Raw genomic sequence first — 24,729 nt, forward strand, 5'->3', positions numbered from 1 at the left:
CGAGAGATAAAGAGCTAAAGGTGTAAAACAGTACCAAGAGTGTCCTTAGCGCCGCGACACGTGACGACCATAAAAAGGAGGGTTCAAACAAACAACGCTCGTGTGTGTTACGGGCTTGGTATCTGGTAGCGTTTCCTACGCTTTACACGGAGAGTTAGGTATAAAGAAGAAAAAAGAACAAAAAAAAAAAAAAAAAGAAAAAGAGAAAAAACAAAGAAGAGAAAAAAGAGAGGAGAAAGAAGAAAGAAAAAAAGAGAAAAAGAAGAAAAAAGAAAGAAAGAAAGAAAGAAAGAAAGAAAAAAAGTAGGGAAACTCTTCTTTTCCTTCCTTTAAGTGGCCACTAACCTTGACGACTTAACGACAGACACAAGAGCTAGGCGCGATGCGACGAGTTTTGACTGGAATCTCGCTCTCGTAGACCCTTATCTTTTCTCGATCTTGCTTCGCTCCCTCTGCTGCTGCTCCCTCTTATGCGATTTACTTTCTCTCCTTTCTTCCGTCAAATTGTTCTACCTCGACGAATTTTCCCTACGAAAAATACGGCCCGTCAAATCCCAATAATCAAACCCAACTCACAAACTCGTGAAACGAACTCGTGAAAGGGCCTACTCCTATCTCGATTATAAAATTCTATTTACGATGTAATAACGTGAAAGATGATCGCCTTTAGCAACGGCGCATTGCTAAATGCTCGAGTTTTCAAGCGTGACATCTGGCTTATCAATTACCGACGCATTACGCTCGTGTAAAACGATTAACGGGGCAGTAAATCCTTTCTCGATTGCGCGTATCAACGAGATCTACGACCGTGAGACGATCGAAAGTAGATATTTATTCGTGGTCGTTGGTCGCGGTTCGCTTCCATCGGAACGTCAAAGATTTACGCCTTCGCCAATGAATTATTCATTAAGGTGATTTATCAACATACTTTGGTAGATTACTCGTTCCTTTTCGCTGCAAATTCTTCTTCTTTATTTAGCAAAGGTATGTCATTCGCAAATGGGGCAAATGGGGAAAAAAACATTAAAGAAAGGCGTATCGCGTTCTACGCCGTTCTCGCGTGATGGAAAGAGAGAAAGAGAGAGTCGTACGTTGGGAAACGTTAAATTACTCGGTAGCTCGGAGTAGACGCTGTGTACTCCACTTTGGTATGTAAATGTTTACACGACGATAGAACCTTATCGCGTAATTGCCACCCGGGAGGGAGAGAGAGAGAGAGAGAGAGAGAGAGAGAGGGAGAGAGAGAGAGATTTCAGCATGCGGAGATGAATTGTCATCTTCTGTCTCACGGCCCCCACGTCCGTGGTGAGTCCCCTTTCTTCCTCTCTCGAAAAGTTCATTCGAACGTTCCTGCTAATTTTTGATTAATAGTTTACGTCGTAAAGTAATGGGAAAGAATGTTCGCAGGAAGAAGAAGCAGGAGGATCGAGATCTTTCGAGTACGAAAGGAAGGTACGCGACCTTGAGTAGGTTCGTCGCGCGTCGCGCTCGTAAAGGGCGAAAGGTACTTCGAGGGGCCTTTAAAGGCCCCTCAAATATTGGTTTACGATTTAAAGGGGATTTCTGCGCTTCGTCGATGTGTTGTACAGCCGCACCTCGTTAACCGAGCCCGCTTCGCTTACCTGTTTCACTCGTCGCAATGTGCTCCTCGCCGTCGCAGCCGTCTCCGTCGCCGGTGCTTGTTTGATAAATATATTAGGAGGTCGACCGTTTGTTTTGATAACAGGTATTTAACGGTCGCCCGGGGAATTTTCTTTCACGTTACGACGCTCAAAGCCTATCTCTAAGGCGTATTTTCTCGTACGCGTACGCTTGAAAGATCCGTCGGAAGGTACGTCGGAAGGTTCCTAAGATTTTCACGATCGTATTTGCCTTCCCGAGAGTTTTGTCAATTTTTGCACTCGACGGGCACACTCGTCGAGGACTCGGGAGAGAAGGGGCAAGACGTCGAGATCGTAAATCGTAGATCGTCCGTCATCGAGTCGCAAGTAACGTCCTTCTCACGAGAACCGCGGGACGCGAGGGCCCGATTACTCCGATCGGAACCGGATTCTCTTTCGTCGATCGGCATTCTCCGCTTTTTTCGCGACGAATACTACCCCCTTTCTCTCTCTCTCTCTCTCTCTCTCTCTCTCTCTCTCTCTCTCTCACTCTATCTCGTTCACTCGCTAGCGCGTTCGAAAGGACAAGAGGGACGAAAGCGTAGAAAGACGTTCGGGAACGAAGGATCCCCTCGCGTGGACAAAGACGGCCAAGAGTGGAGGAGTAAAGAGGCAAAGAAGTGAGCGAGGATGGACAATGGTCTCGCTCAAAGCGTCACCCGTAAATCTCGTTGAGCGCGTATAATTTGTAAGTCGGCAGGTTTCTCTTCTCTTTCTTCCTCTCGACTTCGCGGATATTCCTTCTCTCTTTCCCTTTCTTTCTGCCCTTGCCCGTACGTTTCTCTTTCTCTCTCTCTACCTCCCCCTCCCCCCGCTCTCTCTCTCTCTCTCTCTCTTTCGCTCGCTCGCTTGCTCGGTGGTATCCGGAGAAACGCGAGGACACGGAGGACTGGGAATACACGAGCTTCGTTCCACGTTTCTTCCTTGCCTTCCTTTCAAGTCCTCCTCCTCCGCCTCTCGCTCTCTTCTCGTCCACTCGCAGCGTTTTTCTTGCCTCGATTTTACGGCGTTTAGCTCTCTTAGACGAGAATAAGAAAGAGAGAGAGAGAGAGAGAGAGAAAGAGCATAGTCGGTCTACTGGGAGCGATCTTTAAAGTGGCTTCGATTCTTCCCAAACGTTGTTTATAAAGAATTCATTTCAAAGTTCCAGACTCTTCTCTTTAGAAGACGGGAACAAACTTTCAAGCTCGAATCTCGTGGCTCTCTTTCGATTGGCCTTTGGTATCGTCTCACGGATACACTTACTTTCTCTTTTCTTCGAAAGACAAAAGGAACGACGAAGAATCGTAATAGCCGAGATTCGGTTGTCGACGAGCGATAAAGCGATAGCGTTCGGTCGAGCTCGCACTCGACAAGTCGGCCAATGAGCCGCGGTGGGCAGTCCGCGACTACGTTCTCGCTGGTTGGACAACTCGATGCTCCCCCTTCTCTCTCTCTCTCTCTCTCTCTCTCTCTCTCTCTCTCTTTCTTTTTTTATACCCTCTCACCTGCGCATCGTACTCTTTCTTTCGCGAGTTGATGCGCGCGCGATCGTAAAGAGAGAACGACGAGCCTTCCTCCTCCACCTCCTCCTCCTCCTCCTCCTTTTTCTCTTTCTCTTTCTCTTCTTTGGACGATCGATTTTCGTAAGAAAGACTTTTCTCTTCTCGCGTGTCATATTAAATATAGTGCACGAACCCTCGATCGTTCACGGTCACGTCGTCTACTCCCTTCGCCGCTCCATAAATATATCGTTTTCTCGCTCTTCTCTGCTCCTAGTCGAGAGAGAGAGAGAGAGAGAGAGAGAGAGAGAAAGAGAGAGTAACGAACGAGATTCTCCTCAAATCCCAATCCTTTACGCTTTCCGCAATAATGAGCGTCGAAGCGTTCCATCTCGTGCCGTCTCCTTTCTACGCGATACCGAGTATCGCCTACGAGCTCCTTACCTTTCGCGTTCTTTTAACTTTTATTCCTTACCTCGTGCGCTCTAGCACTTGACTTTCTCCGTGCTCTTTCTTTTTTCGGCCATTCTTTTCCTCTCGTTCTCTCACGAGCCACCACAATGGCTACGAATGATTTACCGGGAGTTAACCCCCTCGGGGTGACCAATCGGTCACGGTTTTGCCGCGCCAATGGTACGGTACTAATGCGACTTTATGCGAGGCGTGAGTTAGTGCTCGATGCTTTTTTTCAATTTTCTGCTTTCGGCCCTTCATTGCTCTCTCTCTCTCTCTCTCTCTCTCTCTCTCTCGCTAACGAAGAAATCTCTTCCCTCGTCTTGGTTCTCGTCTCGATTTTCTTTGCCAACGAGTACCGCGAGAAATATCGCAAAAGTGTACCACTCCGGTCATAGTGTAGAACATCCTGGTTTTAGGCGGGCTCGCTCGATAGGACCATCGATTTTCGTGGAATGTTTGGAGCATGAGGGATGAGAGAGAGAGAGAGAGAGAGAGAAGAATTTAAAATTGTTTCGACGGCGCGTGTATCGTACACCTGCTATGTATGGAATTTTAAGAACTCCACTTCTATCGTGGATTATCCTAATTTTATCGAGCTCCTTCCAATTATCGGTTTCATTATCGTTACGTGCCAGGAATAATTGTTCGGCTGGTACGAGAAAACACGCTCGATGAAGAGATTTTCATCCATCCCTCTCTGGTCCCTCTTTTTCATCGGTCGCCGTCGAGTACCTACCCGTCTCTCGTGTGCGCTCGAAATAAGCGGAAGGATTTATGGCCGAGCGCTTTGCCGCTCGCTACGCCGGATCGTCGTTTCTCGTAAGAACGACGTTCCGTTCTCCTTAGAGCGTAGAAGCGATTTCGAGTTTTCGCGAGTCGAGTCCGACGAGAAGAAGAAGTACGAGAAGAAGTACGAGAAGAGAAGGAGGAGGAAGAAGAAGAAGAAGAAAAAGGGATTCCTCGAGATTCCGAAAGAAACCAAGGAGCGAGCCGGGCGGGCCTGCCGTGGCCTGACCCTTGCCACCAATTTGTTCGAGACATTCCCGCCTCACCTCACCCTCCTCTTGTCGCACTCGCGTTTTTACGCCTCTCTCTCTCTCTCTCACTCTTTCTCTTTCGTTCTTTCTACCTTCTACTGACATTCCGTGAACGAACGACCGAGCGTTTTATACGTAACGAATGCTGCACCGCTCGGCATTTTCGATTCTTTCCTCTCGACGAAAAGAGAAAATACGAGAAAGTCGAGTATAGTCCCGGAGTGAGAGGAAGTCCAAAGTCACAACAGTTCTTGGTTGCTAAATACGTGCGCTTAATCTAAATCATTCTCTTGTTGCTTCCGACGGCGACGGCGGCGGCGGCGGCGGCGACGGCGACGCCGCCGCCGTCGCCGACGAAAAAAAGAAGAGCTGAGGGCACACGAGGAAGATCCATCGTCGTAAAGTGGCAGTGCCAAAACGAAGGTGCCTCGAGTTCTTCTTATTCGTTTACCTTTCGTCATCGTTGGCTACTCGTTATGTCGGTGGGTGGTAAACGTTCATCGTACGTTTGCCCTTTAATCGGGGAGAAAAAAGCTTTAAGATGAACGAAAGAAAGGCGGAGGTGAATACTCCGATCCAGCGTCCTTGATCGCAAGGTTCCCGACTTCCGTCGTCGTTTCTTCTTATCCTCGAGAGTCTCGTTCGTTGCGGCGGGAGATATTCGAAGAATTTCGCTGGACCAAACGACTCTTCCCTCTTTCCAGCCGCGGAAGGAGCGAAAGGGCCAGAGAGGGAGAGAGAGAGAGAGAGAGAGAGAGGGGGAGAGAGAGAGAGAGAGAGAGAAAGAGAGAAAAGTGCACATCCTTTCGGCCGAACCGAAGAGCAGGCGCAACGGATCCTTCTTTCTTTTTTTTCTCCTCTCTACTCTCTTCCTCTGGCCGTCGTCCCGGCTGTCCTCTCCTCTCTCGTGTTCATCGAGAGCACACACGCCGAGCTAGCGAGCGAGTAGCAGCAGCGGCAGCAGCTACGCTGCTCTCGTCACTGTCTATCCGAGCAGACAGCGTGGAGCTGCCTTCGAGCAAAGTGAGTGCGTCTAATGAGGCAATAAATAAGTCGGCCGCCCTAACCGGCCTCTCCACGCTTTTCGTTCGCGACGACGACGTATCCATCCCCGAGTTCCTTTTCTTGCCTCCACCGTCCACGACGCAAAGACGAGAGCTCGCTCTTATTCTCCTTCTTCTTCTTCTTCTTCTTCTTCTCCATCACCTACTACCACTCTACATTCTTTTTTTATCCATTCCTTTCCTTCCTCCTCTTTCGAAGGAGGGAATTATAACGCGAGAGACGATCGAGTAATATCATACTCGATTGTCGTTCGTTTAGATATCGAAGAAGTTTCGAACGAGCGAGCATCGCCTACGTTCTCGGAAGAGGTGCCTTCTGGCGCTGGTTTAAAGATACACAAGTGTTCGTCCAAGTCGATGGATAAATTTTGATAGCTTTATCGAGGGAAATGAAAGTCGAATTTCAAGGAAGAGGTAAAATGTTTCGACTCAAGCGTGAAACTTGGAAAACGTTTACCGGTAGGATCTTAAGAGTCTCACGGTCGTAAAAGCGAATCGTAAACGGCCTAATCGATTTCATAGGGAGAGTCGCGCACGTTCTGTATGCGCGGAGTAGGCAACTCGTCCAGACACTTTTCAGTCCCATTAAAGCTTTCCTCGCGTTTATTAATAGTACGCGCGTGGAGAAGCGCTGACATAACCAGGATGGTCGTCAAACGCGACGTGTTTGCGATAACGTCGTCATTTTATTATCCCTCCGTGAAAGGGATGTTAGCCACTACTCGGTTAAAGCGCCAAACCGTTTCCTTCGCGTTTACTCGAATCCCGAATCGCCTGGATCGCAAAGAGCTTTCGCTTGATTATGGGATAGGGGGGAAGGTAGAGAGAGGGAGAGAGACCCCTCTCGTCTCGTTCTTGGCATCGTTCTAGCGGCCGTCGAGTACGATACTGCTGGATTCCTATTCCTAGGCAGATTGATGCTCGGCGCGAAATAGTCCGCATAGACGATTCTAAGAAAGCGCGAGCGCGAGCAGCCGAGTCGCTAGATCACCGCCGGAAATATCGATGAGTCGAGAAAGATCTCGAGAGTGGAAAATTTTGCCGTTTTCCTAGTCGCGCGAATGCTATTCGACGTTCTTGCGCTCATGGTTATGGTCGTTGCTCGCGATAGGAATCCTCCTCCCAAATGACGATGTCACTCGGCCCCTTCTCTCACGTCGCATTTACGCGACTCGGCTCGACTCTGCTTGGCGTTCCTTCTACTTCTTCTTCTTCTTCTTCCTCCTCCTCCTCCTCCTTCTCTTCTTCTTCTTCTTCTTCTTCTTCTTCTTCTGCTTCTGCTTCGTCGTCGGCGTCGTCGTCGTCGTCGTCGTCGTCGTTGTCGTCGTCGTCTCCTTCTTCCTCCTCTGGTACGTACTCGTAGGGCTCTCGATATCTCGGGAGCGACCTCGAGACGAGCCGTGCCGCAACGCGAACACGAGCGAGCAACCGTCCTTAACGGAATTATTGCCATTAAGGTCGTTGCATTCCCGAGAGTCCGTCGTGTACGCGACCCGGCATCCTACCGACGCAGAACTAATGATCTTAATTAACGTTTCGTAACGAAGGTCGACTTCGAGAACGTCTCTTCTCTCTATCTTCTCTTTTCCAAAGAGGAGCATTATTTCTTCTCTTCTTCTTCTTCTTCTCTTTTCCTTTTTTCTTTCCTTCTTTCTTTCTTTCTCTTATCCTCCTTTCCACCTCACAATCTTTCTCTCTTTTTCGAGTTTCACTTTAAATACTCTTCTATTTTTCTTCTTCTTCTTCTTCTTCTTCTTCTTCATAACGCTATCGTTCCCCCGTAATCCCCGTATTCCCCCGGCCCCCCCCACAACTCCAGATTCTAGTCGTTACATTGCCCGTAATAAATACCCCGTAGTAATTGCTCGCGCTAATTTTTAATCATCGTAATGTCGTCGTACCGTTCGTCTTCGAGTCGATTCGAGTGTCCGCCCGATCGTTCACCTTGGTAATCGTCGTCCGGCATTCATTTCTTTTTCCCCCGTCGTCTTCTCTCTTCGCGATTCGCTCGCGCGTTTGCTTCGGCTCTCGCGATCGTTAACGGTGTCGACGTAGAACAGCAAAGGGACTTTGTCGTTTGAGATCGGAAAGAATTCTCCGGAGACGGAGAAGAAATTACGAGCGATAGGAATGCTCGTTTACCGGCGAGACTTTCGCGTTTTCTCCGAGAAGATCAAAATTATACGCAATGATCCTTCAACGATCGTGTCGTCTCGAAGAATCTTCCTTCTTGCTTCGCTTTTTTTGCCAACGCGAGTTCTTCGCGTCTTTAGGAACGAAACGAGAAAGCGTCGCGGTACCCACGGTCATCGCCGGTCGTTAATTACTTTTCTACTTTTTCCGACTACTTTTCGATCTAAGAACCATCATCGGACTCTCATCGGCAAGAACCTCGAAATCTTGCGTTTGCGCCCGGCCCTTGATAAATTCTTTGAATTTTCCAAGAGAGAGAGAGAGAGAGAGAGAACGAGAAGATTTCGAAGCTTAATCTCGAGCGCGTAACTCTATCTTTTTCTTCATCGGGCAGGAAAGATATGGCCAGGCTAAATAACCGGCAACTTAGCGAATGTCACGTCGAGGGATTTGTGGCTTCCGTAAATTATTCCGACTCTCGGCATCTTTCGTCTCTCTCTCTCTCTCTCTCTGCCGCTCACCAGCCGAACAAATAGCGCAAACTCTCTTCGCGTCTTTCAACGTTCGTAGCTCCTTTCGAAAATATATATCGTTCATCTCTCGTTCTCTTCACTTTATCTTCCTTATTTCTCCTCTTGCGGAATGCATTTATAATTTCGATCGCGATTTGTCAATGTAATCGCGACTATGCGCAAACATTGTGTACGTTCCTACGAATTCAGTCGGGACAGGGTGGAAAATTATTGTTCGAGGAAAATCACTCTTCACCGAGGACTCTCTTCCGCGTTAGCCACGAATTCTAGAATTTTTGTTTTCCTATTAATAAGAAGGAGATGAAAAAGCTTTGCTCTTACCATCGATCCTTATCGATAAACGTTTCGAAGATATATAAGAGTAAATAATCCGAGGACGGTCACGTCGTTTTTCAACCGAGCCGAATGTTTACATTCAAAGTCCGTGAACCGTCGTATCGCGGGTTACCAAACTATAAACAAACGATTACGATCATTCTAACGTAAGAGTTACGGCTCGTATGTTCTCGGAATGATTCGTCCTCGGTCGAAAGAAATAACTCGTTGAAAAAAATATCTTCTTTACTTTCAGGACGGTAGGAAGTCAGATGGTGATGGATCCGATGTTAGTTTGCAAGAAAACGAGAAGATTGAAAGGAAAGCTCGCCGACATTTGCCGAAAGGAGCCGTCCTTATTGAAGGAGATCGCAAAAGGCGTTCAAGTCGGTACGAGAGAATGTCAACACCAGTTTAGAAATCGCAGATGGAATTGTACGACGATACGGCGATCTCTGAGAAAAATTCTTTTACGCGGTAAGGCGATAAAGTAATGGTTATTACGGATTTGAGTATTTTGGATTAATTTGGGAAGGACGATACGAGATTAATTCGTAAGCAATAGCGGCACGTTCGTCGATCAAACTCGAGGATAAGAGAGGTGCTTTGGGAGGTGTGTGCCCGTAGTAGAAGCGGCATTTAATCGTAACGAATCGGCTTGGAGAAGGGCGAGTGTATAATCGACATCCGGTTCGGGCAATGTCGAAGAGGAGAAGCGCCCTGTAATCTGCCGGCAGTGTGTGTGCATTGTCGTGCGCGCCCACCTTTTTCGCTCCTGAAAGCGGTTGGGCCCCAAAGGGTCTCCGAAGGGCCACCGAGGAACCCTTTCTACCGCGGACCCACGACCTTGCGCTCCTCGTCACTCGCGATTATGTCCGTTTAAGTTTCGACACGGTCTCCTCCGCTCGATAGAAATTTTCTTTTTTTCCTTTTTTTCTTTCTTTCTTTCTTCTCTTCCATCTTTTTGTTTACTTTACGATCTTACGTTTTTATTGCTTCCCTCTTCCTTGGAACGTAGAATACAGTCGTAATTACTCGATCTCGATATCTAGCGAGAAGACGTAATAATGTTATGACGGGAAACGATATCGGATATAAAGTAAGTGTTATTCGTTCGAGCGAAGGTAATATTTAAGAAGAAAGATAAATACGCAACGTCTATCAGAGAGAGAGAGAGAGAGAGAGAGAGAGAGAGAGAAAAGACGTCGATAAGCTCGACAGATACTCTTCATGGTACGGCTGTCTGGAGGAGTCGTCTCTCTCTCTCTCTCTCTCTCTCTCTCTCTCTCTCTCTCTCTCTCTCTCTCTCTCTCTCTTTCCATTCCTGCTCGCTCGCTCGTTCAGTTAACCGTCGAATGTATTAATTCCGGGTGATCTGGCGGAACAACTAAATCGAAGACAGCGTGTTCGATAGGCCGTGCCGCTCTCCTAGGTACCCGCTATCAAGATCGTTGCCTTTTTGGTAGCCTGACAGATTGACACTGTCCGTCGGATATTAGTGGCAATATGTTCCCTTAATTAAAGGCCCTGACTGCCAACGACGATCGAGAAGGCCGCCGTTCGTTGTGCACCGTTCGCCAGTCGCCGGTCGCCGGTCGCCAGTCGAGGGAACCGAGTCGAGCTCCCTTCTCTCTTCGCTTCAGCGGACAACGGTCGCGTCCCGACTTATAGATCGAGCCTCGACGATCTCTATCGATCTCTATCGATATATCTTGAATTCGAGATACTCGAAAGTATAGAGGAACGAGCTTCCCTATCCATTATTATCATTATTATTTGGGACGCGCCTCCCGTTCTATCGAGGTATTGGTGCGGCCATGTGCGAGCGCGTGGAATTCACGTTGCCGGACGATCGATGATCGAATTAAGAGCGACTATCCCCGGCCCGTGGATCGGCATTCGAGCGACGATGACGAGGGATCCCGATTGAGATGTATCCGGACAAGTACATACCCCTCCTTCCCTACGACGATCTTACGACGTTTTCATATTTATTATTTTTATTTATTTCATCTTCTATACATGTGTGCGTGTGTGCCTGAGAGCGCGTGTGCGCATGTATGGAATCCTAGTATACCTGTATATCTCCGAATAAGGATCAAAGGAAAGATCTTCTCCTAGGTTCTAAACCTGTTCGCGCATTATTATGCGAACCGTGTACGTAGGTAATATGGAACGATTCGAATTAATTTAGCCTCGCTTAAGCCTCGATCGCGCGTGGAAATTTCTAGTTGTCGGCTTCGAGTTAAACGTAATTTAAATTATAGAAGTAACGATCTGCCGAGCAAGCGGTTACGAGGCGAACTACGTTAATTGGATAATAGGAGGATGGGAAGTAGGATCGTGACTCAATGTTATTATTGTTGTTCTAATAAAGTCGATGTTAGAAAAGTGTATAAGCTTTGGTAAATCGAGAAAAAAGGAGAATAAACGATTATTATTAATCGAATAGTAGGCGAATAGATTCATTACGATCGCCGGCTTCGATCGTTGGCTTCGATCACCGCCATATCGGATTATCGTTCATTGCGCATAACGATCTCGAATATAAGGCAAATTTTAATTCGAATCGAAGGAACGAACTCGAAGCACCGACCGACCACAGACGGCCGGAGAAACTAATTTGCGTTTTACCCTTCGCTTACGACCTTGCCTCACCCCATAAAGACGCTCGCCACGCCGTAAAGACGACAAAGTCCGATTATATGCTTCATTGGAAAATCGTAAAGTTCTCCGTGACGGGTCTTGGCTCCTCCGGCGAACCTATATCGTGCTCTCGAAATAATTTGCAACTTTCCCTCTAATGTGTATATTAGCCTTCCATTTACGACCGCTTAAACCTAAAGCCGCATAAATTATTTTAGTTTCGAATCTTTTTATACCACACGCGTGCTATCTCTCAAGCGTCGTTCTCGTCGTAAAAGTTTGTACTCGAAAGAAGTAGATGGCGATGGTACGTAAGTATCGGGTACGCAATTTGACTTTTCGAAAATCGTTCAAAGCGTTAATGCTTGTCGTGTCGAACAACAATCGTCTACCAGGCCATAGTAGCGGATATAGAAACCACAAAAAGGAGACAAGGCGAGGACAGCTCACCGTAGGAATCTCGAGAGGAAATATATATATACACATATATATATATATATATATATATATATATATATATATGTACATATATCTATGTAGGTCCCTTTCGAGTCGTCCGGTCTCTCTCTCTCTCTCTCTCTCTCTCTCTCTCTCGAACGCTATTCACGGAACAAATGGTGTCTCGCCACTGGAGCTAACCGTTAGTCCGCTCGGGACACGTCGGAAAAGAGACATAAACGTTTATCCTTTTCTCCATCCGCTCCTCTCTCGAACGGCCCTTAAAAGCACATAAATTTTATCCTCGCACTCTTTTCGACCTTCGTACCTAACCTTTCTCATTACGATGAATACCTATTCGATAACGTACGTCGTACGTGGCTACTTATTCAGATACCTATGTTATACAAACGTATCTATAGTCTCTAGATCGATACAAGCGCGCGATATCTTTTAAATATTTAAGTATCAGAATTTTCAAAGGATAACCATATCCAACGTATCTTCGATCTTAAATTGGTGCTTTAAGCTTCAAGCCGAAAGGCTTGAAACGATTAAACGTATCGACGAATTAATTACTCGCGTTGGCAGGTAGAAGAAGAAGAAGAAGAAGAAGAAGCTGCTGCGTCGAAGGAGAAAGATATCCGGACGTAGGGTGTCCTTTTCCCATAGCCCAAAATTCGGGCTATATATTAAAGCTCGATGTCGCGTTATCTATTCGTTTGGACAGAGAGAGAGAGAGAGAGAGAGAGAGAGAGAGAGAGAGAGAGAGCATTCCTAACGGGTGGATCGTAGAAAAAGCAGCGATGGAGAAGCACCCGCTAGCGGCGGCGCCTATCTTAATTCCCGATTGACGTTTATTTATCTGGCGACGTTTAATTTTTATGGGCGCGATCTGGCCCGATAGGTCAGAGTCTCTCAGGTAGCTCCTGCTGTGTGGTCCGGACGAAGACGGTACTGAAAACTGGTATAACATTCGTGGACGAGCAGCACCTCTTAATTGAGGGGTGCCGCGTGTCGCGATAAGACGAACACGGGCGTCAAAAACTCAGTGGAAAGGACTACCAAGAGAAAGGAAAGGAGGAAGGAATTTATCGTTGCTGTCGTCACGCTCTTCGTCTCACTCTCTCTCTCTCTCTCTCTCTCTCTCTCTCTCTCTTTCTCTCCCTCTCCTGGTCTTTGTCTCTTTGTATTTCAATGGAATGGACCGATACCGAGTATCTTTCAAAAATTCTCTCACCCTCTACTAAAACTTAAAGTTTTGTTGGGCTCGTAAAATCCAGTGCGTATCGACGATTTCCTGGTTGAAAACGATAATCGAGATCTTAGTTTTATAAAAGAGAAGAAAAAGAGAATCGAGAGATGAAAGTTCAACGATAATTAGCTTCTCTCTTCTTCCGTTTACGTAGATAACCGAATGAGGATTCGCTCGAGCCAGGAATCTTCCATCTTTTTTCTTAAATGTTTCTCAACTCTAACGAGGATGCTCACCTTGGCGCATCGATATAATCGAGCTCTGCTCCTTCCGACCGTTCACTTTCGAAAGATACATACCTACATGCGACTTCTTTCGAGAGAAGAATCTCCGCACACGAAATTGCGACGCAATGCGCTTTTTAACGAGTAGGAAATATTACGAGGAAAATCGGCAAAGTAAAAGTATTAAAGAACGAGAGATGGTAGGAGAATATTTCGCTTGTGGGAATAAAGAGAACGGTTTAGAGGTCGGTTTGGCTCGATGGCGGTGGTCCGGTCGGCGATATACGCCCGCGCCTAACCGTCGAGGAGGACGATCCCCCAGAAGAAGCGTGTTTATCGGTAATAGGACCGGTAAGCGGGAGCGCTGAACTAAATGGAATCGCCATTAAATCGAGGCTAATTATTTGGCAGTAGGCTCGCCGGCACGGGTGGTTCGTAAACACGTAGCTCCGAATATCTCACAGGTTCCCCGGTATCATCACCAAAAATCTTCCAGTAAATTCTATAACGTACGATACACGACCACTCCTTTTTCCTCTTATTTTTTCTTTTCTCTCTCTCTCTCTCTCTCTCTCTCTCTCTCTCTCTCTCTCTCTCTCTCTCTCTCTTCGATTTCGCCGAAAAAATTTTCGCTCCCAAGGAATTTGCTTCGAAAGGACTATATCGCGTTACAACGTATCGAACAAAACGGCTCGACGATTTCCACGTTTTACTCTTCCATCCGGTAGAGAGAATGCGGAGGACGATAATGAAAGGCTAAGGCGGATTTAGCGCCACGGCGCTAACCGTTTTGTCGCCTTAGCGATACTCGGTGCTAACTAATACGCTACGTACGCGTACATTTCCTTTCCTTTCTCTCTCTCTCTCTCTCTCTCTCTCTCTCTCTCTCTCTCTCTCTCTCTCTTCCGTTCTTTCTTTCTTTCTTTCTCTGCATCTCTGGAGAGCAGTCTTGGTAGTTTTATGGTTCGGATTGAAGAGTAGAAAAACTAACGGTACGAGAGGATCGGAACGCCATGCATCATTTTGTTACAAGCAATTTTGTACGGTACTGATTTTATGACCGAACGAAAAAGGAAAAGGAAACTCAACGATACTCATCGGTTCATCATCGTCGTTCATGGTCCTTTTTTTGTCACGTCCAACATCGTAAGGTAACCAATGGGATTCCTACAAATGAGTTATGAATTTAGGATATTTTTGTTTTTCGAAAGAGCTTAGTTCCGTTCAAATTCGCACGATCGAGGTACCCAGCTGTTTATAATATTTTGCGCAAACTCTTCGTTTATTTTTTGGTCAACAATAGAAACCCCTGCGGTTATTCGAGCTTTCTTACCGATAAACACGTTTCGACCTAAAGATATCCATTATATTAAAGTACCTTTCTCTTTTCCTTTCGTTCCTTCATAAATATAAATCTAATTCGTTAGGAAGAAGAAGGATATTTATTTCGAATATATACCTCGCGAAATTTTGTTAAACGAGAGGACGGAGGAACGAGGAGACATTGGTGTACTTTTAAAAAGGACTGTAGACAAAACGAGGAGTTGCCGGTGGCTCGCACAAAGAATTGACAGCGGCAAACAGTTTAGTGTCCCGTACGTTTATTGTATCTCGACTACCGTGCGTTTAACTGGCATGGCTAAGGTGGGCGCGCGAGGGAGAAAAAGGGAAAGGAGGAGGCTCGAAAGACGAAGGACCGGGACAGATCTGTTAGCCCGTTAGACTCGGAGGACTCTTCGCCGTTGACGTTTGAATGCTCTTTCTTCGAGGAGTAAAGGAGAGCGAAGGAGAGGGGACGAAATTCCCTCCGTTCTTTCTTTAGTCCACCACGGTCCTCGAATATCTTCCTTCGCCTTCTTCGTCTTTTAATATTTATCGGATTATTTAACGTGGAACAGAAAGAAATCTTAGATAGTAATAGAAATTAAGATTTTTTTTTTTTTAGAGCTAACTCGCGTCGATGGAACAAAGTAAAAGATTAGACCGAGTTTGTTCGCATTGAAGAAGCGTCCATTGAAAGCGGAGAGTTCCATTGAAATCGACGGACGTCTCGGTGACGCCGAGGAGGATCTATTACGCAGGAATCGGCGCATCGCGCGCGATAAATCGACGTGCTCGAGCAAACAAATCACCGCGGGAGAGGGATCGATACGATCGCCGATCGGGCTCCCTCTGTCTCTTTTCTCTCTCTCTCTCTCGCTCGCTCGCTCGCTCGCTCTCCTTCCTCGCCTCCGCGGGTTCTCCGGACGACGCGCGACATAATTCCTAGGCTGGCCGTGCACGAGGATTCCCGATCGCAAATTGCGGCCGCCTTACATAATACGTTCGATCGATTAATCGGCTCGTGATTTACGGAGGATTTCTTGGTGCGCAGGCGCGCCCGCATACGGAGTCGATCGGATTCCATAAATCAGGAGATCCCAATGGACCAAGAAGATATTATCCTCTGACGACAACGACGACTGCGACGATATTTCGAGATAAAAACTTGGATATTTTACATTTCATTTCTTTTTTTTTTTTTTCTTTTTCTTTTTTCTTTCGTCGAAGAGCTCGCGAATTAGCGCTCGGCAAACGGATCGCTTTGTTTCGAGAGCGCGCTCTCTCTTTCTCTCGGATGGAACGCGCATTCCTCGTTCCTTCTCCTTTAGCCTCTCGTTCGAAGAGGTAACGCATCGATAAAGGATGCACCGCGGATATTTATGCATATGTCAGCGCGTGCTTATTGCGATACACAGAGCGCCGAGGTAATCGCCGTGGATAACATCCAAGTTAGCGGCGAGTAGTCGCGAGTCGTCGCTATAATTTCTTTTCCGCCATAAATGGCGAGCGCGATCGTCGAGAAGATCGGCCGGCTAGCTACAAGGACGACCAAACCTTCTGACGTCTCTCGCTCGAAAGAACGATCGTAGATTTTCTTAGGGAACCTCGATAAAATGTTTCCTTCTCTCTCTCTCTCTACTTCTCCGCCTTCTGTTTCTACCACTTTTTTTCTTCTGCTTCTTCTTCTTCTTCTTCATCTTCTCCTTCTTTCTCTTCTTTTTGTTCGAAGCAAAAACGACAAACACAGAATACAGTATTGGAAAGGATTTAGAAATATGTGTCTATTCCAACGTCCGTTCCGTCTTTATATATGTAGCTGTTTATATTTTAACATTATCAAACTTGTTTTGTCTTTCGAATTTATTCCTATAGCTCAGGGTTCACGGGGTCATTTTTCCGCGTGTAGCAAGGTAGAATGCATGATTTTATAAAAAAACAAAACAACAAAAAAAAAAGCAAAACAAGAAAAAGAAAAGGAGATGAGAAGACTCGCAATTAAACACGGCGTAACTCTCGCTCGGAGGATAATGCCCCGGAATGTTGATAATTGGCCAAGCCGTCGGAACGAGTCGGAGGAAGGAGGAAGAAGAAGGGGCCGAAGATAGGGAGGCAGGAGGAACAGAGAGAACCCGCACCTGGCATAGAAAGAGATAGAGAGAGAGAGAGAGAGAGAGAGAGAGAGAGAGAGAGAGAGAGAGAGAGAGAGAGAGAGAGAGAGAGAGAAAGGCAATGCAAGATCATCGGCTCGCGATCCCTAGTGTCTAATTGATTCGAAGTGATTTATATTACCCGCTGCTCCTCTACACCTCGAGCATTCTCCGGGCTCTTTCCTTCTTCTTTTCTGCTCGAACCGTTCGCGAAGCGTAAGGAAGAGTAGGGATCCAGAGGAACAACGAGAAGAACGAGACGGACGTGCGTGTCGTGCGATCGACCGAATGGAAAAATCTCGATGGAACGAAACGACTTTCTTACGTTCTCGTGTATGGAACTCGCGCTCTTCCTTCGAGATGTTATGATAATTCAGGCATGTTCCTCCGGAATGGATGCTTCCCTCCTCTCTGATCATCGGCTTTTAGCTTTTCGACGATCGTAGGATAGGCCGAAAGGTGCACGAAGTGTTAATTCTTTTAAATTCCACCATCAAACTTTTTCTTTTCGTTAATTCGTCGACTTGCGAGTTTATCGAGGTGGGAGAGAGAAGGGAAAAATTGAGAGAAGAATTTCGTAAATGATCGAGAAATCGTGCAAACGGGAGGTCGCAAGGAGAGAGAACGGTTGCTTCCGTCATGTTAAAAGGCCGACGTGCTTGGGGATCGAGGTAGTCGAGAAGGAGTCGAGAGTGGAAGGTGGAGGAGGAGGAGGAAAGAGCGAGCGGGCCTTTCGCTCTCAAACCTCGATATCAGATCGCTCGTATAAAACTATCGTATCGTTTAAATACGCACTGAAAGGTGAGGCGATGCATCAGAAGATACGCGGGCGGTGGCAGCTTCCTTCGGCCTACGTCTTCGCTTCGTTCGCCCGTCCATCCGTCCGTCCGTCCGTCCGTCCGTCCGTCCGTCCGTCCGTACGTCCGTACGTCCGTCGATCCGCGCCGAAGATACCCGCCTGGAATCCATGGGAACCACGAAGAATCAGGCTTAACGCGTACGACTCTCCTTCTTGTCCCCTCTCTCCCTCTTCGCTTCCTCTGTTGGCCCGTTTCTCTCTCTCTCTCTCTCTCTCTCTCTCTCTCTCTCTCTCTCTATCTCTCTCGCACGAGGACGAGCACACATACGGTCAAGATAGAGCTCGTAGTGTACGTCAGGCCGATATCTCTTCGAACTCGAGCTCGCGGCCGATCATCCGCTCGTCACTTGAATCGACGATCGACGCTCGAGCTTCTGGACACACCTACGCGCGGAACAATCCTCGTCGAGATCGTTATCGACGTTCCCTCGATCCACGCCGCGAGATTTTGCTCCTCGCTCTTGCGTGAGAATCCTCGAGTAATGGCCGTGCGAGACGAGATCGATGAAAAGGGCAAGGGTATAGAGTTCTTTGCTGCGTGCCTTTTTACCACCGAGCGAGTCGGGAAAGAAAGAAGTGAGATAGAAAAGGGATCGACGCGGATCCATAAAAAGGTAGAAAAAAGGGAGTGGGCGTCGCGGAGATTCGCAAAAGCCCGGATGCTTATTGCTGTTATTCCTATAGGAAGGAACAGAGAGAGAGAGACAATGGGTAAGAAAAGGTTGGGAAGAGAACGGCGTCCCAACGAACGCCCACCGGTGGAGGCAAATGCGATCTGGGCCATTTAAAAAGGGGTGCAACTACTAGGAGCGCTTGCATTGTTCGCTTAATGATGGAGTGGAGACGTGACAGGTGAAACGGAATAGGATATTTCGTTAGGAGAGGACGCTCGTTCGTTCTCTGGTCCGTTCGCGTGGGAGCCGAGCGACTATCGCTCCCGAGACCTTCTCCGACATTGAACCTACCTCCGTGGCGAGCCACCCGCGTCACGGAACCACCTGAGAAATCGGCAACTCGATATCCGAATTCCCTGCGCACTCTGCTGGAAAGCTTCGAGGTCGAAGCGCCTCCGATTTGGGCACCCTTTATCGATCTACCGTCGTAATTAGTCCTATCGCGCGCGCGCGAAAGAACCATCCTCGAATACTCCGAGAGAGTATCCAGACATTCCGAGAATTTTTGCCGATTCGCCGAAGTTTCCTTCTTCCCATTCGTTTCGTCCCTTCTCCCTTCCAAGGAAATCCTAATTGGCCGAATATTCGTTAAAGGATTAGAAAATTCGGTCTGACGAGTAACGTGTCGCAAGACACGTACGCGTACCTACTACTGCATGTACTTTGCCATTTCTCTACGTAGAAGTAAGAAATATCGTTTCTCTCGATCTACGAGAGCCGTTTGTCCGGCATATTTCAAAGTTGGAAAGCGAGCTAATTAATCGATTCACCCCGCGAGATCGAGCGAGGGAGAACAAACTTAAGCAGGGTAGCGAATCTTTTCGTATGTGCTTCTCGAAGAACGACGCGTAATCCGATTTGTTTCTTGACCGATCCAAGATTCCGCGATCTTCTCCTCCTTCAACCTGTTTCTTCCGCTTGCAAGGAGCTCTCTTCTTGCTTCTCGAGCCCCCGTCCTCTTTTACTTTTATCTCACGGCATTCTCTTCGATCCCTCCTTGAGTATTCGCGCAGCCTTCTGACCGTTTTTTAAAGCTTCTTCGTCGCACGCACGCAGAGACACGCATGCACGCATGCACGCACGCACGCTCGCACGCACGCACGCACGCACAGACGCACACACGCACGCACTCAGGCACGCATGCATGCAGGGACACGCACGCATGCAGGGACACGCGTCTCTTCTTTCCGCTTCGATCAGTGATTTACGTCGAGGATTTCGCTCCCTTAACAAGAGTCCATTAATTGATTCTGGATTCCCCCCTCGATGCTTTCAGATACCAGGGAGACTGGCTTCGTGAACGCCATCACCGCCGCTGGAGTTACTTATGCGGTTACCAGGGCCTGTACCATGGGTGACCTTGTGGAATGTTCATGCGATAAGATGACGACGAAGGGTAAAAGCTTGTCCCACAGATAAAATTCCCTCCTCCTCTCCCTTATTCCCCGGTAAGGCGATTTATATTTCCTCGCGGGCTAAGCGCGCCCTCATGGTTCGATGCTTGCGCCTTCCCTCATTAGAGTTCTCTTCTGGGCTCGATCGAAACGTATCTTTCCTCGATTATCTCTTCTCGAATTTGTAGGTATAGCTAGTTTATCGAGATCGCAGCTCGAGCTCAGAAACGTTTCAGGCAATCGACTGGGCAAACTCGCGCTGACGGCGGACGTAAAGAAGAACCTTCTTACCGAGGGCGAATGGGAATGGGGCGGATGCGGGGACAACGTTAATTTTGGCTTTCGAAAGTCGAAGGATTTCATGGACGCGCCGTATAGAAAACGTAGCGACATCAAGACTCTGGTGAAGCTTCACAACAATGCCGCGGGACGTTTGGTAAGTGGACAGGGAGAAGGGGCTTGGGAAGGGCGGGTGGGGGGTGGGGGAGGGGGTAAAGGACGTTTGACTGGACGTTGGAGGATGGACGTTTGACGGGCACGTTTGACGAGGCGTTTGACGGCACACAGGCGGTGAGGAATTTCATGACGATCGAGTGCAAGTGCCACGGGCTGTCGGGCTCGTGCAGCGTGCGCACCTGCTGGCGAAAGATGCCGTCCTTTCGCGAGGTCGGCGATCGTCTGAAGGAGTCGTTCGACGGGGCGGCGAAGGTGATACCGAGCAACGACGGGCACAGCTTCATCACCGAGGGTCCGACCATCAAGCCACCCGGTAGATTCGATCTGATTTATAGCGAGGACTCGCCGGATTTCTGCAAGCCGAATCGGAAGACCGGATCTCTCGGTACTGTCGGCCGGCGATGCAATTCCTCCAGTCCTGGCGTCGAAGGTTGCGAGCTACTCTGTTGCGGCAGGGGCTACGACACGAGGATAGTCAAGGAGAAGGTCAATTGTCAGTGCAGGTTCAGATATTGTTGCGAGGTCACTTGCGAGACCTGTCTCGTAAAGACCACCGTCAACACTTGTCGTTGACCCTTTATACTCTTATAACGTTTTTACTCTTTTATTTTGCAAAAGTTTCGAGAACGTGCGCACCCCCTATATTTATACGCTCGATATTAATGTAAATGATATTAAAAAAAGAGGCGCGTTGCGAGCGACGCGTTGACTCGCGCTTCGTCTCATGTACCGATCGATTAACGTCCCCGTTTATATCCAAGCGTCTTGTGATTTATATTTTATCTTAGTACATACCATTTAAGTATAGAAAAGTATTCATGTACCGATGCCTATTCGATAAAACGTTAACGAGATGTAAATAGTAGCAAGGTTCTCACGGTCTCCTTAAGGATTAATTCTTAAGTATAATCGACGTTTCTCCTTGGTACCGTTGCAATTATTTTTAACAACATCGCCTTGCGATTAGTTTTATTATCGACGTAGACGGGAAGGTAACGTTCATTCTTTTTAGCTTACCATTAGCGTTAATGAAAGAGGTCGTTAATTTTTTCACTTAAAGCTTTCCGCGTATCTCCAGCGTTTCTTTTCCATAGGTATATGCTCACACTTACTCGACTCACTCGAGTTGTATATACCTACGCGCACACGCACACGCACACGCACACGCACACGCACACACACACATATGTATGTATGAATGCACACTTTTTCTCCTCTAAGTATATTATCACCTTGAGTTTAATATTTTGCTGAAATAATATAAGGACACTTATCCGTTTCAACCTTTATCAGTCGATTTACCTTTCTCCTTCTCAATCGGCGAGCGAAATAGATGGAGTCAATTTCTTTATCGCTCTTATCTCTTTTACTCTTGTACATAAGACTGATACAGTTCATGCATAACAGATTACGTTCACGCGCTTACGTAGTCGCTAATGTGACTCGTCGGCTATCAGCTATTACATGCGATACAAGCGATAGGTAAACTTTTTTTTTCTTTTTTCTTCCTCTTTAACTGGTGTACCGCGCATTTCAACACGATTGGACGAAGCGTAGATTAAAATACAGACGCATAGTTAAACTTTGATTTCGAATTTCAGACTTTATCCTGTTTTCCAACGAAACCATTCCATTGTCCATTTTTCGATAGTAAAGGTAAGTAAAATTTATTCAATTTCTAACGACGACTTATCTAATTAAATAACAATTTGCCTCTCAGATTTATTTTCCAGAATAAAGTGCTAATAGATTCGAAGAATAAATTAATAAAACGCACCGAATCGGAACGTAAAACAGAGCCCGTATGTTTTCGTCGACGTGTAGAACACGGGCTTTTAGGTGTAATTTAATTTTACGTACGAAAAGAAGTCGCAAAGGGGCAATAAAGAATTTCTGTCTAACATCTCCTATAAAATAGTTTTACTCGGAGCGAAAGAAGCGAGTCGATGGAGAGCGAGTGCGAGAGCGCGTGCGAGAGAGAAGAGGAGAGAACGAGAAAGGGAAGGAGGGGGCTGGGGCGGGGAAGATGGAATTTGGCGTAGCCATAAAGTCACGAGATATTCGAAACTCCCGTCGTATCGCAGCGTCCGTACTCTTGCAACCTTTCGAAGATAGCGGAAGCTGTAAAATGGCCAAAGGGATGATCTTTACAATCTGTTTACTTTTCTTCGTCTTCTTTTTGAAACGTTTCGACGATCCGATTAACGGACGTTTATTAGGCGCGAAAATTAGCGAGATTAAAAGCCGAACGCCGCGCCCGCTTTAAAAGCACCTCCGCTATTTATCTTGGTGCAGACGTTGGTACTCCTACGGAGGATACACCGAAGATGTAATACGAAGAGGGAGATGGCGGAGATAAGAGGGTACGGTATCGACGGTAAGAGTAATTTGAAAAATATCTCGCGGCGAGAGTGGACGGCGAGTAGACGGCGAGGAAAGATTCGTATCGAAGAAAAAAGTGCGTTGGCACCGGTCAATTTAATACGTGACGCGGTGCGGCACAGGGCGAAATGCACTTGCGTAAAAGTTTCTTAATAGAGAGGTCGACCTCTCGAAGGTACGAAGGTGGTGAGCCGCAATTAGCCCCACCACCGTGTCGAAGCGAGCGTCCGAAGCTCGATTAGTCCATGCTCGGGAGATTGGTCTGGCACTACTCGACTGGGTGGTCCAACCGGGCTAATTTTCGGCTGCCGTCGTGTGGTTCTCCTTCGTTGGAACGTTCAAGAGGAACCTCGTCGAAGGAGGAACGTTTAGGAGGAATCCTCACGGAAGAAGATGGCCACGTCGAAAGGAGTCTCGCTCTTGGTACCAAGGTACACCCGTGTCGCCATTTCACCTTCTCCCCGTTTTCTCCTCCCCCCTCTCTTTCTCTCTCTTTCGCTCGCTCGCTCCCAGAGATCCTCGAGGTCCTCCGAGTCGGGCGCGCGCGCGCGCGCGCGAGACGACGCGCTCGAGAGATGGAGCGACGCCGGAGGTGGTCGCTCGTTGGAACCAAGCGCGCTCGCTCGGACGCCAATATTAATTAAACGATCCCATAAGCGCCTAACAAACTGGCCGTACATTAGAGGCTTTATTGGCCTCCCCGAACAGGACGTTAAAATGTTCCAATCTTAATTAGGTAGGTGTTTACAGGAGGATAATTCCACGGGGCCGAAGCTGCCGAGTAGCAGCATTTCGGTCGCAACGCAACTCTCGACATCTTCTAGACTGTCCGAATCTCTTCTTTTTCCTCTCCTCGTAAATTTTGCGCGTTCGAAGCAGGCAGAAGCCGATAACTCGATAGAAGGATCGATTTTTTCGATCGATAGGCAAAAGAAGCCGCGCTAATTGGGAGAAAAATTGAGCCGCCTTTCTTTCGAAATTGCAGGTAGCGGCTACGCCACTGGCGAAGCTAGCTGGAGAAGGTCGTTGAAATCTTTACGGTTCTTCCAACTTCTTGGAATTTCGTCGCCACCGATATACTCGACTTGCGTAATTACCCCGCTCTCCTTCGACGTCCTCCTCTCGTTCCTCCTCTCGTTCGGTTGACCAACGGGAAGGAAGAAGAGGAGGAACGAAATTACGGACGTGTCGGTGCTCTCGCGTCGGTTCGGAGCGAAGTAATTTTCGTTTACTATGCGAGCCGATAAGGGTTCCACCGTGAACGCACGCAAATTAACCCTTTAAGCTCCCGACTTATGACAGTAGCGGAGAATTTACACGCGAGCAACCCAACTCGGAGAATGCACTTTTTCGCGTCGGTTGCGTACGAGACGATTGAAAGAGAGGAGAGATTCGAAGTCGAGAGAGAGAGAGAGAGAGAGAGAGAGAGAGAAAGAGACGAATCCGAAAGAGGGTTCGGCGCAGGACGATAAATATCTTTGCGCGTTCGCGTTGCACCGCGCACGACATTGTGGGCAATGCTCGTAAACCGGCATGTTGCTGCACCTTCCTCTCTCTCTCTCTCTCTCTCTCTCTCTCTCTCTCCTCTTCCACAGACCCCTGCCGAATTATAGGCGAGCCCGACCATGGCACCGACAACTTCATCCGCGGGGCGTCTCTGATTTATCCTTATTAATAAAACTTTAAAGTCCTGTTAACATGTGCCAACGCGAGTCGGGGACGAGCCGAGGACGAGCACGAGGACGAACCCTGGAACGAGCGGTGTCCGATTTCGAAGGGTGGGCGCGTGCGAGGAGAGAGAGAGAGAGATAGACGGCAAGAGAAAGAAAATAAGGCAGCCTCCCGCTCGACACCCATGCGCATCAAGAGGCTATAGCGATTTTGGGAGGCACGAGGGAGTCGCTCGCAGCGGGGCGCTCGCGATACCTTTTGCGGACTCGAGACATATCGAACATTATTAAAAGTACATAAACACCACGAGGTAAAAGCCGAGTTATGGCCTCGAGGGCTTGCTTGTGAATTAAAGAGATTACCGACGACGAAACGACCAAAGAGGAGAGCCGAAGATAAAGAGAGTCATCGAAGATGTTACCATGTTTCGCGCATATGTCTCTCTTTTCTTCTTCCTCGTAATTTTCTGAGAGAAAGTAGACGTTTTCTTGACCGATCGGAGAACTCGATTCCATATCGAGTTCTCCAATCCCAAAGCCTACACGAGCTCGTGCTGACGCAAAAAAAGCGACGGTATTAA

The 24,729-nt window shown here is 47.6% G+C and overlaps 2 protein-coding genes across 4 annotated transcripts in view; one reads left to right on the plus strand and one right to left on the minus strand.

Annotated features, from left to right (window-relative positions):
- Positions 1 to 18,066, minus strand: part of LOC124425679 (protein Wnt-10b) — a 46,296-nt gene extending 28,230 nt beyond the window's left edge. The window contains exons 1-2 of the mRNA XM_046966350.1: positions 17,509 to 18,066; positions 346 to 528 (exon numbers count right to left, since the gene is read on the minus strand). The gene's annotated coding sequence lies outside the window, so the exon portion shown is untranslated. The remainder of the gene's footprint in view (positions 1 to 345; positions 529 to 17,508) is intronic.
- LOC124425681 (protein Wnt-6-like) overlaps positions 1 to 21,684 on the plus strand; it is a 66,198-nt gene extending 44,514 nt beyond the window's left edge. For 2 of the 3 annotated variants that reach the window (XM_046966356.1, XM_046966355.1), the window contains exons 2-5: positions 8,937 to 9,157; positions 19,523 to 19,642; positions 19,877 to 20,076; positions 20,208 to 21,684. In XM_046966356.1, coding sequence (XP_046822312.1) covers positions 8,953 to 9,157; positions 19,523 to 19,642; positions 19,877 to 20,076; positions 20,208 to 20,669 — 987 coding nt within the window. In that variant the 5' untranslated portion in view covers positions 8,937 to 8,952 and the 3' untranslated portion in view covers positions 20,670 to 21,684. Of the gene's footprint in view, positions 1 to 8,755; positions 8,848 to 8,936; positions 9,158 to 19,522; positions 19,643 to 19,876; positions 20,077 to 20,207 lie in introns of those variants that run through there. The other variant, XM_046966354.1, reaches the window with a different exon arrangement.
- The last annotated feature ends 3,045 nt before the right edge of the window (positions 21,685 to 24,729 follow it).

This window comes from Vespa crabro, chromosome 7 (genome assembly GCF_910589235.1).
Source record: "Vespa crabro chromosome 7, iyVesCrab1.2, whole genome shotgun sequence".
Classification (NCBI taxonomy): domain Eukaryota; kingdom Metazoa; phylum Arthropoda; class Insecta; order Hymenoptera; family Vespidae; genus Vespa; species Vespa crabro.